Source organism: Eublepharis macularius, chromosome 8 (assembly GCF_028583425.1).
Source record: "Eublepharis macularius isolate TG4126 chromosome 8, MPM_Emac_v1.0, whole genome shotgun sequence".
NCBI lineage: Eukaryota > Metazoa > Chordata > Lepidosauria > Squamata > Eublepharidae > Eublepharis > Eublepharis macularius.
The window spans coordinates 65,805,825-65,820,904 of record NC_072797.1 but is presented as its reverse complement, the minus strand read 5'-3'; the positions used below and the strand labels follow the sequence as shown (position 1 = coordinate 65,820,904).

The following is a 15,080-nucleotide window of genomic DNA, read 5'->3' as shown; positions in this document are numbered from 1 at the left end:
CTGCTGGGGCCAGCTTTCCAGAGGAGGCTAAGCTGTTTTGATGTATTGTCGAAGGCTTTCACGGCCAGAGAACGATGGTTGTTGTGGATTTTCCGGGCTGTATAGCCGTGGTCTTAGCATTGTAGTTTCTGACATTTTGCCAGCAGCTGTGACTGGCATCTTCAGAGGTGTAGCACCAAAAGACAGAGATCTCTGTGTCACAGTGAAACTGTGCTACACCTCTGAAGATGCCAGTCACAGCTGCTGTCGAAACGTCAGGAACTACAATGCTAAGCTGTTTTGAGCTCATTCTTTCATTTCATTCAGGTGTTTCTGTCTCTGTGTGTGCTGCTTTGAGTTCATCCTTTTTTTTCTTTCGGGAGTGGGTGGAGCTGTGTGTTTGTGTGTGCTGCTTTGTGTTCATTCTGCTTTCTTTTCATGGAGGTGTGGGGGTTGTATGTGTGCGCATGCTGTTTTGAGTTCATTCTGCTTTCTTTTCATGGGGGTGGGTGAGGCTGTGCATGTGTTGCTTTCATTCTTTTGTTGACTGAAGTTGACATTGTTATGGTTCCCACAGCTTTTGAATGCAGATTGGTTCTGTGTTAGTTAAATATATCAGTTCTGGTTATTTGTGTTAGTTAAAATATCAGTTATGATTATTTCAGTTCTATGCTAGGAATGGATAGCTGTATCCAAGTCACAGAAGGCTTTCATCTATATATTCATCAGCATATAGGTGTTCTTATGTCTTAATAGCTGTAGCTCAAATGGTTCTCCCCACCCTCAGCTGATTAACATCACTGAAATTGCAGTGGACATATGGGTGTTAAGGAAGTTTTTATTAATATTGTTTGTCTGGGACATTGGAATATTTATGAGCATTTCACAATGTCACAACAGCTTAGCCATTGGTAAGGTAGAGTTGGCAGGCAACAAAAAACCCCATTTTAAACTAAGTATAAATCGAATGCAGCTAAAGTTAATTATCTAATTCTGAATTGCTCCTGTAAAGCAAAACCCTCCCTGAAAATTCAATATTAATTAGATTAGGAATTTTGGACTCTGTGGCATTTTGAGAAAATAATTTTCAATTTTTTTTTTACGCTGGCAGAGAGAATCCGTTAGAATTTAAATTTGTGAGATGGGTTTTGGATTTTTAGAGGCTCTCTCCTTGCATATTTTAAAACATAATTCCAAAGAAATGAAATGTTTAGGAAAGGGAATGGAAGATTTCACTTTTTGTAGAGGATACAGAATACGTTTTCTCATAATAGAATACACTTTCTCAGAATACACTTTCTGATAATAGTGTAATTTCCCAAGCTTACTAACATTTATCTTGTTGTAATGCATTATGCTGGGTTCCAGGAAGTGGCGTCACTTCCAGGAGAGACGTCATCACACATTTCTGGGAAAGTGTACGCGTTTTGCACATGCACATGTGATAATAGAGAGTTCCACCACCTCTTTTCCCAGAAAAAAAAGCCCTGATTATACTCAAAACATCTTGTTGGTCTTCAGAATGTGCCACTTTATTTATTATTTATGTCATTTATAGTCCACCTTTCTCACTGAGTCTTAAGGTGGATTAGTACAGTCAATATCAAGAATATGCCCATAAATAATGTCACTGGGCTGATATTCTGCTGTTTCTTTATAAAGAATGCCAAAAAATTATAATTCAGGTCTGTTTCTGCTGCTGAGAAATGCAGGGAGAGTGACTGAGCTTTTCTGAGAGAAAGGAATCAGGGTGAAATTCGCTTCTGCTCAGAGTAAGGAAGTTGCAGTCCTCCCACTGCACCAGAATGGGGCAGCAGCAGGGTGAGCTGGTGGCAGCAGTCGCCTTCCCGCTTAATGGAGGCAGGCTCCTCCTTGCTTGGCTGGCTCTTGGTGAAGATCCAAGGGCTACAGTCTTAATAGTTCATAGCGAATTTGGTTTCCGACTACAGCCGCCACAAAGAGTCCTTAATGTGCTGAACCCAAGCTTGCAAACCTCCAGGTGGTGGAATTACAACTGATTTCCAGGTGAAAGAGATCCGTCTCCCTGGAGAAAATGGCTACTCTGGATAGTAGACTCTACAGGATTATAACTTGCTGAGCTCCAGCCCCTCCCCAAACCCCACTCCCCAAATCTCCAGGTATTTTCCTACCTGGAGCTGTCAACTCCCCAAACCTCAACTCAACCGCCAGGGCTAGACTCTCCCTTTAGCTGTAAAGCTTCCGAAACAATCTCGCACCGGGATTCGAAACAGGAGGGGCGCACGTAGGCTTCCGTGCCTTTCAAAACGGTGTCGCAGGCCGAAATTCAACAGGAACATCTGCTCATAGGCAGAAGCAGCAGAAAATCAGCGGGTGCACACACCCCGTCACTGTATCTCCATGCGGATTAAAGTCTGAACCTGATGGATTCCAGCCTTTCCGCGACCGTCGGCTTTCCATTCAGGCAGCCTTTCCTCTCATTGGACCCCACTAAAAACTGCAGTTTGGACAGGCAGGATGGGGGTCGTCGAAGTAGCTCCGAGCCGTTTGTTCAACGATCCCTTTCATTTTCAGTCTATCGCTACTCATAGGTTTATGTGCCACATTGTTAAGGACCCAAGGATTGGGGCCCAGCTCTGGCCTCCCTTTCTTATAGAGGCGGCCGCTTTCGCCAGCGGCAGCAAAAAGAATCAAGAATCTAGCGCCGGGCGCAAGACCGGCAAGATATTATTTCGGCCTACACTTTCGCCCAAATAATATATATTTTTTAAAAACTGCCTCTCTCACGCGCAAACGCGGGAATCTGAACACGAACCGAAGGTCTGCTTCCGATTCAGCTTGGGGAGAGGACGGCACACGCGGCCCGAACGAAAGCTCTGCGTAGAACTCCACTATATTGGGGGGAGGGGGTACCGGCCGGGTTAAAAGCAAGACTCTTTCGCCGCTGGCCGCGAAAGGGAGCCTCTCAGCCGGTCTTGTCTGCTGCCATCTTCATCTACCTAACTCCCCCCGCCCCACACATGGACGGCCCCAACGGCAGCCGGAAGTGAAGGTGCCGCGGAACTCGGGCGCTGGCCTTTCGGGTGGTTGTGTGGGAGGGCACTTTGGGAGGGCGCTGGCGGAAGTTCCGGTGCGGCGGAGTCCCGGAAGGAGCCGGTCATGTTGCGGTTGCCGGCAGTGTTGCTGGGCTAGGGGCTGTGGTGCTTTTCGAGCGCCGCCGAGGGAGGCTCCAGCCGGGCTGTATGGGCCACTTTCTCTCGCGGAAGGGAACCGGCCTGAACGCGGAGAGGAGCCGCCGGCGCAGCCGCCCCCTGAGGGGGAAGGTGCCTCCGTCGCGCCGCCGGAGCTGCTTCCTGCGCGGGCCCTGCATGCTCTGCTTCCTTGTCCACGGCGCCAGCCCCTCCGCCCGCCCAGACCCGCCGCCGCCGGCCCGCCGCGGCTCCCCCCCGCCTCTCCTCTACGCCGCCCTGCAGGCCCCGGAGGAACGCGCCGCTCGCCGCCTTCTGCGCCTGCCGCCCGTGGCCACCGCCGCCGCCTGGGAAGCGCGGGGCCGCCGTTGGCTGCTCCCCGGCCTGCTGTTGCCGCCGCCGCCGCCGCCTCCTCCGCGGGGCTTCCTGGCGCCTGCGCTGCAGCCTGGCGAAGCCGGCGCGGAGATGGTGTGCAAGCGCAAAGGAGTCGGCGTGCACGCTTGTCCGCCCCGCAAGCAGCCCCGCTGCGCTGCCGCCGGAGCCGAGAGCCCTTCGCCGTCCCCCGAGGCTGCCGGCCGCCAACAGGGCGCCTTGCCCGACTCGCACCTCTGCCCGCTGCCCCGCGCCTTGGATTACACCGAGCTAGAGGCCTCGCCGAAAGAGCCGGCCGGGGAGGACGCGGGCGAGAGGAAGGCAGCGCCGTCGGAGGACGCCCCTCAGCCGCCTGAGCCGGGCGGGAGGGAGAGGCGCGAGTCCCGCGAGCCTGACTGTGAGGAGCCACCCGAGAACCCCGGCGACTGTTGCCCGGAGCCTCAGCCGCCCTCCCCCGACATCAACCAGCTGCCCCCCTCCATCCTTCTCAAGGTGGGTTTAGCTGGCCCAGGAGCCGGCGTGCGAGCCATTACCGAACTCCCGGGGCTAACCCGGTGTTGGCCCCTGTGCATCTTTTTCCATTGGGCAGCAGTACTTGAAGTCACATAGTTATAAGAATGCTGCTGTGGTCATGCTTCTGCGGCTTCTGCTGCTTGCACTTCTGGATAGGAAGGAATCAAGAGTTGCATGATTTATGGAACAGGCATCCTGTGCACACTTCACTGGAAACAAGCCCCATGGAATAAAGTGGGGACTGACCTGCGTAATGCATAAGATTGTGCTGTTAAAACATTACATTGTAGTGTACCTGAAAGTTCAGTCATTCTCGGTTGTACCCATATAAACTTAGTGTGAAACTCAAGTTTTCTGATTTGAAAGAACTTGTAGTGCCTTCACATTTCAGTTTAATCAGTTAATCCAGAGAGCCAGTTTGGTGTAGTGGTTAAGAGCGTGGGACTCTAATCTGGAGAACTAGGTTTGATTCACCGCTCCTCCACTTGAAGCCAGCTGGGTGACCTTGGGTCAGTCACAGCTCTTCCAGAGCACTCTCAGCCACACCCACCTCACAGGGTGTTTTGTTGTGGGGATAATAGTGATATACTTTGTAAACCAATCTGAGTGAGCATTAAGTTGTCCTGAAAGGCGGTATAGAAATCTAATATTATTTTTAGTAGCAGTAGTAGTAAAAGCTGAATTGCTGTTAGTATATAATTGCTAATATAGCTACAAATATAGCTGCAAACAATTACTGAAAACTGTAGAAAGTACTACTACTTGGTAATTGCTCTTAAGCAAAAAACGTGTTATCGAAATAGCGATCATTGTTTAATCCATGTTAATTCTTTAGTTTTGGTAAAGTTTCCCTTTCACAATATTAGTAGATCACTGTTGTAATGGAACTTCTGGGATTGGAGTTGGTCCTGAACTACATCAGAATGCCTCAGGAGAGACATGCCAGAATATGTTCCCAGGAGTGCAGAATCTCTGAAGCCTTTTAAAAAATCGTTTAACCATATTGAGAGTCCCTTTCATGCTGCTAAGTTGCTAGGATCTTTAAAATTAATTTTTCACATATTGCTTCCTCAAATCCATTCTTTTTTCCTCTTTGAAAGATATGCTTGAGAGCTGTGAAAGGGTACTGAAAGTAGACATGGTTCTTGCTTCTTCCTGCCCCTAAGTCTAAGAGTCCAACTGCATTGCTATCTCCTGGGACTGTTGCAAGGCTGCAACACTACTGGTTAACAATACAAGATGTAAAAACAAACATCCCAGGGAAGAGCAAGAGAAAAGGTCTACTTTGTAAAGAAGCCAAGGAATGTGGTGTGGTGAGGAGTGGGGGCATTTTAGAAGAGAAAGTATATCTAAATGTTTAGGAAGAGCCAGGTCATATTTTCCCACTGAATTTTATAAGGAAATGATGTGGTCTTCCATTATGTCCCCTGCAGGGTGTTGTGCTCTGCAGACAAGCAACTGCTGGTGGTCCCCAGCCCAAAGGACATCTGTCTGGCCTCAACTAGGGCCAGGGCTTTTTCTGCTCTGTCCTGGTGGAAAGCTCTTCCACTGGAGATGCGGGACCTGTGGTACCTGTTATAGTTCCGCAGGGCCTGTAAAACGGAGATGTTCCTCTGGGCCTTTGGCTGAGTGCCAGCGAGTGTCCTCCTTTTTCCATCTAAGACCACCACTTTTTCTGGGACTGCCCTCAGCCATCTGCTATGCCCATATACGGACTCCCAATATTTGTTTAAATAGCCTGCATCTGGACCATTTTAATGACTTTAAAAAATTATTATTGATTTTATGGTTTTGTAACTTTTAATGTATTTTTTGAATGTTGTTAGCCCCCCTGAGCCCCTCTGTGGGGAGGGTGGGGTATAAATCAAATAAATAAATAAATAAATTTTGTTTTTTAAAAAATGTAATGTTTACAAAGAGAAAGCTACCCAGTTTTGTGGAATGGCTTTATATTATTAAGCATGTGTCCTAAACACTGTAGTCATCCAAGATACCTCCCTTAGAAAACCCCTTAAGTTGGAAGTCAGTAATTGCAAGCCCATCCTGGACCAAATCTTATATTGAAAGAATGCTTTCTAGCTGCTAAACTAGAAGAAAAACAGCAGCAGAAAAAATGTCTTGTGTAGCAACAGAATGTACTGGTAGGCCATTGTTTAATTTGGATGGAGGCACTCATCTTCCCCTACTCAATTCTTGAACTGCTTCTCCACAACAGTTAGTTGATGACTAGGATCCAGACCCTCTGACAAACACAGTGTGATGCTGTTCATCTGCATGGGTGTGATATAACTGCCCAATATATAGCTCGAGTGTAGTTCTGTAAGTTAAATTATTATTTTTATAATGGGTACGATGTTAAAAGTAAGTGGACTAGCTGTGAGGGACTCATAGATAAGCAAATGTAAAGAGTTATAAGTGTAAAGAGTGTAAATGTAAAGAGTTATAAGTGTTCAGTTACTAGAAGGATATGTTAGTAGAAGCAGTTTCAGGATATCTGATGTAATTTTTTTTATTTCCACAGATATTTTCCAACTTATCCTTGAATGAGCGATGTCTTTCAGCATCTTTAGTTTGTAAATATTGGCGTGATCTCTGCTTAGATTTTCAGTTCTGGAAACAGTTGGATCTTAATAATCGTCAGCAGGTATGAAGGAAGCTATATGAAAAAGCTATTTAGTAATTCAAAACTGTTCCTTTTTCTCTTGCTGATTAAAGTGATGCCATTTGGCAGACTTGTGTTAAGTTTTTATGGAACAAAAGGGTGAATTTTTCCTCAGTGCTTCGTTTTAGGCCCCAGGTCGCTTCTGTATCTTGGTGATGGACACTTCAAAAATGCTGTGCTGCTCAAATATATCCTTAGCCTCTGTGATTAGAGAATTTGGTTTAGTATGGGGTGGGTATGACTGGAGATTTGTGGAATTACATAATCTGTAATGGTCCTTCTCAGTGACCTAAGAACGCTGTTGTAAGCACTAAGGTAGCAGCTCTTAGAATTAGATGCCATATCCATTACATACTTTACTGGATTAAGCATCCCGCATAGGCACAGGCATCATTGGCGGTTGCATTGAGCAGGTTGTGTTTGGGGGCGAGGGGAGTGAATTTTAGAGATGGGATAACAGCAGGAGGGAATATAAATTGAGGCCAGTGTAAGTGTTGAAATGATCCTGTATTTTTTGAGCAGACACAGTGTTGAACTAGGATTATTAGCATTGGGAAACAATTTGGAGTTTTGTTTTGTCTTTGGTTGTTTGTGTGTGTATAATTAAAAAACAATAAGCTATGGGAATATTAATGTTACGAACTGGACTTTGTTGACAGGTCACTGATGAATTGCTGGAAAAAATTGCATCAAGAAGTCAGAATATAATTGAAATCAATATTTCAGATTGCCGAAATATATCAGATACCGGAGTATGTGTGCTTGCATTTAAATGTCCTGGACTTCTGCGGTATACTGCCTACAGATGTAAACAGCTGTCCGATGCATCCATAATTGCAGTGGCCTCGCAATGCCCTCAACTGCAGAAAGTACATGTGGGCAACCAAGACAAGCTTACTGATGAAGGACTCAAACAGGTAAGCTTTACTCAGTGAAGATATTTTTTATACTCAAAACATTCTATTTTTAAATTGGTTAAGCTGCAATTTCATCCTTCCTTATGTAGTAGTAAGCCATTTTGAACATAGTGGAAGCTGTTTATGAGTAATTACGTATACAATTGGACTGTTAGTGCCAAAATGAAATGTAAGCTGTTGCTTTGCTTGAAGGTGTTGACGATAATGTATAATTTGAAAAAATAGCATTGCAAAAGGATTAAAAGACAATCTGTTCTACCAAAAATTTCTAAGTGTTAACTTGTGCATATATAGCTGCTCATGAGTGCAACTCATTCCTGTAAGTAGCTGTTTTGTGTCTGGGCAAATCCTAATTTTAGTACTCAATAAACTATTTTTGGAGTCCTTGTGGTTGACAGTGAGTAAAATCTAAATTATTTCCGTACTGGTTTTATATTTGTATACTGGATAGCATTAGAGTACTTGTACATGAAAAACCGGAGAATACAGATCCAGGTTTCAGGGAAACAAAAAAGATCCAGGTTCCCTGAAATCCGAGTGAGATTCTCTAATCCAGATTGGCAAGATTAGAGAAGACCAGATTTATTTGGCCATTATTTTCTATGGGGAAACCTAGGCGGGGGTGTAAAGCTGGGGGCGGGGGTCATGTTTCAAGCAAACTCCACCACATTTTCAAAGAACCTACTCTGACCTCTAAAGACCCCCCCCCCCCCAAGTTTCAGGAAGATTGGACCCTGGGGTCCAATTCTATGAGCCCCTGAACAAGGTGCCCCCAGCCATTCTCCATTGTTTCCTATATAGAAAATGTCAAAGTTGACTCCCAATGCAGAAACACACGGGGGCAAGGCTGCCATGGCCGTGCACACTCCCAAATGCCGGTTGAGCTCATCCCAGAGAAAACCCAACAGAACCAAACTGCCTCCCCCCCCAAACCCAGGTGCTGCTGAGCAAGCTGGGTAGCTGCTCCCTTGTTTCCTAAGGTGGGAAAGTTTCAAAGGTGGTATCCAGGTAGAAATACCCTAGGGTGTAAGGCTGCCACTGAACAGAAGCACACTCCCAAATGTAAGCTTAACCCAGAGAAAGCCCAACAGAACCAAACTGAAGCAAGGAAATGGAATCATCCCAGAACCAAAATGAAGCAAAGGGACCAACAACCGACATCATACCAGAGAATCATGTCAAAGTAGCAAATTTCACCCAAGCCAAATTGAAGCAAGGGAATGGATGGAATATCCTCAGAACCAAAGTAGAGCAAGAAGACCAACAGCAAACCAGATAATTAAGTCAGAAGTGCGAATTCCAGCCAAATCATACTGAAGCCAAATTGAACTAGTGTCACTCACAGAAACCAGGCATACAGGAGAGCTCCTGCGCAGATTGGTCACTCACTCCACCCTCCTTGCTCCACTCCCCATCTCTTCTGCCTTTGCTTCCCTCCCTCTTTCCCCTCCCCTCTTGGAAAAAACGCAGATGAATTCCAGGAAGGAGTTGATCTAAGGCTGAAGCAACATTTCCCAGATAAACTTGGATTAACTTGGATCTTTCCAGGGATCTGGATTCAGGTTCTCAGATCCAGTCCAGGATTCTTTGATTTGATTCAGGAAGGCTGGATTTAGACAAATTGGCAAAAATTCATTTTTTTCCTGAATCCTGGATCCAGATCACGCACTCCCTACACGTAATGTAGATTCAAAGCAAATGTAGGTACAGATTGTATATTAATGTACACATTAACTTCGTTTGCAGCTGGGCTCCAAGTGCAGAGAACTGAAAGATATTCATTTTGGGCAGTGCTACAATATCTCAGATGAAGGAATGATTGTCATAGCTAAAGGTTGTTTAAAGCTACAACGAATATATATGCAAGAAAACAAATTGGTAAGTATTTTGTATTTAGATTAAAAATGCCTGTCCCTTTCCCCCTAGTGTCTTGTCTTCCAAAGCATTATCATTGTATGTTCTGCTGATTTTTGGAGGGTTCACTTTTCTGAGTGTTCTGCTAAGTGTATGTGGTGATTCATAACTGAATCTCAAAAATGGCATATTTCTTTTTTGAACCAAAACTACATAAGAACTATCTAGATTTTCAGAGGCTTATCGGTAGCTGCATAACTCTTTTCTTTGTGCATTGTTTAAGTAGTCTGTGTAAACTTACTCTGCTGGAAAACCTTTGTTGGGATCTGTTATGACCTTACTTTCTCTAGGGTAGATTTTGCCTTTAATCTTTCCCTTACACCCTCTGGGTAGATTGCTGCCACCAGGAATATTATATTCCAAGATCTTTTATTTAAATTTTCCCTTCTGTAACGTGCCTAAGCGTCAGGCTCCTTTGTGGTTCTATGTGGCCCTGAGGATAGGAATGGGATATAGCAGTGACAGCCAGCCACTCTGGGATATAACAAAACAAAATAAACTTTTATTTTTTCAAGAAGCGTATCAGTTTCATAAAAGTAGTTCTCGTTTCTTAAAGTTACTTCATTTAAACTCATTCATACAGATCTCTTCTAAGGCTTCATACACAGTTAGCCTCTTTCTCTAACTCAATATTTCTCACAGACGTGTTTAAAGTTACTCAGGCTGCACACAGCTTGCCTGCTTTCTCTAGACTCTATATTTCTCTCACAGAAATATTAAACCTGCTCAGGCAGCACACAGCTAGCCTCTCTTTCTCTGACTCTCATTCACAGAAATATTAAACCTGCTCAGGCAGCACACAGCTGGCCTCCCTTTCCCTGACTGAGTGTCCTTTCACAAACATGCTCAGTTCAGGTTCCATGCAGGTTATATTTCTCTCAACATACTCAGGCAGCGCACAGGTAGCCTGCTTTCTTCTGACTGAAACTTTACTCTTCACTCCCAGTCTAAACTGCCTTCACTCCACCCACACTCTCAGTCATCAACCAATCATATCCCTCTCTTTCACCCCCACTCTTCACCTATCTCACACCAAGCATTTAAAGATACATGCACACATTTACTTGAAATCATTACAGGATCTAACTTGGCAAGGCTGCTACTTCTAAAATGAATTCCTATACAAAAAAGTTCTGGTGGTTATTAAAGATTCTTTAGGCAGTACTGTAGGTTTTTTGTATCACAGAGCATTTGATTACATTAACAGCTTTTTTATGAGTTATATTTGATTTATGTGATGATAAGGTGTAGAGCCTGACCACAAGAAGTGTAGAAGGTTAAACTAACTCATGCAGTCTTGTCAGCAGGCATTAAGCAAGATAACTAAATGAGACTTCATGTATACAGAAAAGAACAAGAGTCCAGGAGCACCTATAAGACTAACAAAATGTGTTACTGTTCTTCATGTATAGTAGATGACGGGAAAAACACCAGATGTCCATTGCTACCACATACTCCTTATTAGCTTCCAGGGTGACTGCTTTTGTGGCAGAGTAGGTATTGAACCTGGGCCTCCCAGATACTGGTCAAACCCTTTAACTGCTATCATAATGGCTCTCATTAGAGAACAATACACTTAAAAACAGACAATAAAGCAGGATTATAATGTTGGAGACTAATGCGTTGAAACATGCAGGGCTTTTTTCTTTAAAAAAAAAGTGTTGGTACTCATGATGTTTGGTGCCTTGGGGCCCCAAGTCCTCCAGCTGAAAGAGGGGTTGGTACTGTGGAAAGAGGTGCCAGTACTGCAAACTATTGCATACCATCAGGAACAAATTCCTAGAAACATCACATATAATAAACAATAAAGAGAAATAATAAGAAAAACAATAGAGGGTGTCTTACATTCATGTAGCATGTAATATTTTGGAGTGAGGAGGAAATCATAGCTAAACATCTTCCATTTTAGTTGGCCATAATATCCTTAACGTACAATATGATGTATTAGTACTAAAAATGCTACGTGTTAATTATTACCTGCCAGTATTCTATGGAAACACTATTCTATTGGCCTTTAGGTGGCACTATTGACTTTAGAGAGGTTAGTAACATGCCTTAGTGTCCTAGGTACAATGGTGAAATGCCTGTCAATCTTAGATGAGTTGTAAGTGCAATAACAGTGATCTACCGAGTCATAATTCTTAAAGTTTATTCATAGTGGTCAGTGTGATTTTTCATAACAGTACGAGTACTGTGCAGCTGACTTTAAAACTTCATATCTACTTACCTAATTTTAAAAAAATTGGTTATTTTACATAGGATTATTGCTATGTCCTTTGTATGAAGAACAGACTTTTAAAGATAATAGCATATTATGTATGTATGTATGCAGTTATTATCATTTAGCTTTTTAGAGTTAACCGTTCTTAAATGAGTTGGACATGAAGAACATTAGTTCTAATAATTTCATTAGCTGGAAACAGGTATAACCATAAGTCAGGGGTCCCAAACCTTTTTGAGCCTGCGGGTACATGTGGAATTCTGACAAAGTGTGGTGAGCACAGCAGCAATATGGCTGCCACAAAATGGCTGCTCTAGGAGACGGAACCAGCCACAAAATGGCTGCGACAGCTTACCTTCAGTCATACAGTGAAAATCTTGTGCTTTGTAAACAGTTTTGGCAAAAGCAGTGTTTAAAAATCTGCACAGCCAATCAATACTTCAATGGCTAATCAGAAGCCATGCTCTGCAAAAGCCCTACTTGCTCCTACACACTTTTAAAAACACTTGGTGGGCACCAAAAAAAGTGTCAGCAGGCACAGTTGTGCTCAAGGGTGCCATATTGGGGACTCCGCTATAAGCTGTTAGAGGCCATTCTAAAAACAAGTTACCTATAGGAGAAAGAACAGTAGTGACAAAATGTAGCGAAGTTAAGCCGTGAAAAGCAGTGGTGAAAATGGTTGATTCCAAGCAAAGTAGTGGTTTTATATTGAGTTCTTAGAAGATAGCCCAATCTGAGTGCAAACAGAAGTCTTTTTTTTAATTCACTGAATAGCTAACAGCATAAGCAGCTGCAATGCAAGCTCTTCCGTTCTACCCTATCCCTTCTCTAGCGACACTTCTACAGCCCTGTCCAGTGCAGCCTCTATGCAAATGCATCCACCATGATAGTGGATAAGTATATCTTCCCTAAATCTCCAGTTGGGCTGTAATTGTCAGTTCATTTCATTGTGGAAACCTGTCAGATGCTGGAGACTTTTACAGTGTTAGAATTTAAACTTTATGGAGTAGAAGGCTTGAGCTATTTTACATTGTACAGAGTTGAAAAGTTGAAAGTTTTTTTAAATATTAGAATGGTGTGTAAAATTACAATTCTTCCATGCAGTACAAAATGTTTTACCAATAGGATTATTCTATTTTTAGTTGTACAACTCTTTTCTAAATGGCCATTTGATGAACAAATCTAGCTCCTACAATATCTGAACTAAGCATGCCTGTGTGTATTGGTTACTTTGCTTGTCCAATTATGCTTTAAAGATTTTCTTAGTAAGCGCTAGTATGAACTAATGGTAAATGTTCTGTAACGTTCAAATTGCTAAGTATTGTACATTGCCAGACTGTTTTCTATTAAACTTGAGTGAACACTAGGGGTGTGTGATTTGGGTTTCCAATTCGGGTAAGAATCTAGCCTTCCAATTTGGACCCTATTTGCAAAGATTTGGGATTTCTGAACCGGCCCAGTATGCTGGGCCCAATTCAGAAACCTTGAATCAAGGCTGGCTGGAGGAGGGAGGGGGGAGAAGTTTGAAGGGAAGGAGGCTCTCGGCGTGCCGAGATTCTCCTTCCCTTCAGAGTTTCCCTATTCCAACCAGCTGGAGGAGGGAGGGAGACTTTGAAGGGAAGGAGCTTCCCGGTGCTGCTTGTAAGCGGTGCAGAGATCCTCCTTCCCTTCAAAGTCTCCTCCATTCCAACTGGCAAGCCGTGCCGAGATCCTCCTTCGCTTCAGAGTCTCCCCTGTTTCAACTGGCTGGAGGATAGAGGGCTGGGGCTGGGGAGTGGGGGGCTGAGGCTGGGGGTTGTGGGGTTTGGGGTGTTTAAAGGGCCCTGCTGCTTGCAAGTGGCAGATCCCTTTAAACTATCAGCTGGCAGCCGGCAGGGGGGATTCCCTTTAAACTTATTCCATACTGAAAAGAAAGCAAGGTTAAATCCAAAGAGATCCTGCAATTTAAAGTTGGATCCAATATATTAATAATGCTTTGTTGATGCCCTGCTTAACCTCTAGATTGAGAAAATGACCTAGGCAATTAACGGGATTGCTCCTAGGTGCTCTCTCTCAGGTCTAAGATTCTGGACATTGCTTCGGTTTACTGAGGGATTGCAGATGATGACAAGACAATGGAGATGGCTATAGCAACAGTAGACTTAGGATGAATCAGACTAAGCATGGTCTGGTGCTCATTTTAAGTCTCATCTATGGCAGCAATGACAGGAAAGTAAATTATTTCTCCGCCACCATTGCTTCTGTGTAATGTAGAGCTGTGGAACTCTTTCAGGTGGTCAGGGGCCTTATGGGCTTTGACCTACAGTCCATTGTGAGCCAGCAGTGGCCCTTCCTAGGCCAGAAAGATCTTACTACGGTAAGGCTTGCCCTGATAACATCTAGATTAGATTATTGCAGTGTACTGTACGTGGGGCTGCCCTTGAAGACTGCCTCGAAGATGTTGTTGGTACAGAATGCTGCAGCCAGAATGAGGTGGTTATTGGGACCATATCACTCCAGTCTTGTTCCATCTATACTGGATCCCAGTTTGTTTCTGGATTCAGTTCAGGGTACTAGTATTGACTTTTAAAGCCTTATACAACTTGGGGCTAGAATACCTTATGACTTCTCAAATAGTGATAATTTTTGGAGGCCTTGCATAAGGTGCTGCCACTAACTAAGGCAGACGTGGAAACTTGAATAAAGGCCTTCTCAGTCATGGCCTCAGAACTTTAGAACTCTCTCCCCAGGGTGATACATCTGTCTCCCTGTTACATCTGTGATTTTCTTATGCCCTGGTGAAGAGTTTTTTGTTTTGTTTGGCATACTCCAGTAACTGTTCTTGGCTCTTCTCCCTGATTTTTATTGAATTATTTTATATATTATTTAAAATGCTGCTTTAATGTTGAAATGTTTTAAAGTTTTGATCTTTGCCACTTGAGGGATCCTGTTTGGGTAGAAAGGCAACATAAAAATCTTTTAAATTTTAAAAAATTATTTCATTGTAAACATACTTGCATATTATAGAACATAGTTAATAGAAAAATAAGAGTAAAAGCTTTCCTCTTATTTTTCTAATATGGACCAGTCAGTAGCTTTGAAGTGTTATATTTGTATGTCTTTATGTTACGCCTTTTCAAATAAGATTTTTCCCCATCTCTCCCTCTCCTTCAAAAAATTTTTCTGGGTGATAAAATGTTTTAACATTTTGTTTGGTATGATGATGATGATGAAGGCAAGTAAAATCAGTTTGCTTACACCCATTGGTACTCTGAACAAAACTCTTTATGTGCCATTTGAAATATGCTGCAAATTTCAGTGCTTTATTTCACTTACATTTCTATACTATATATCAA

At 43.5% G+C, this 15,080-nt stretch overlaps 1 protein-coding gene across 4 annotated transcripts in view; it reads left to right on the top strand.

Annotated features, from left to right (window-relative positions):
* The first annotated feature begins 3,116 nt into the window (after positions 1-3,116).
* Positions 3,117-15,080, top strand: part of FBXL17 (F-box and leucine rich repeat protein 17) — a 351,634-nt gene continuing 339,670 nt past the window's right edge. For all 4 annotated transcript variants that reach the window (XM_054986929.1, XM_054986928.1, XM_054986930.1 and 1 more), the window contains exons 1-4: positions 3,117-4,010; positions 6,553-6,675; positions 7,353-7,610; positions 9,357-9,488. In XM_054986929.1, coding sequence (XP_054842904.1) covers positions 3,201-4,010; positions 6,553-6,675; positions 7,353-7,610; positions 9,357-9,488 — 1,323 coding nt within the window. In that variant the 5' untranslated portion in view covers positions 3,117-3,200. The remainder of the gene's footprint in view (positions 4,011-6,552; positions 6,676-7,352; positions 7,611-9,356; positions 9,489-15,080) is intronic.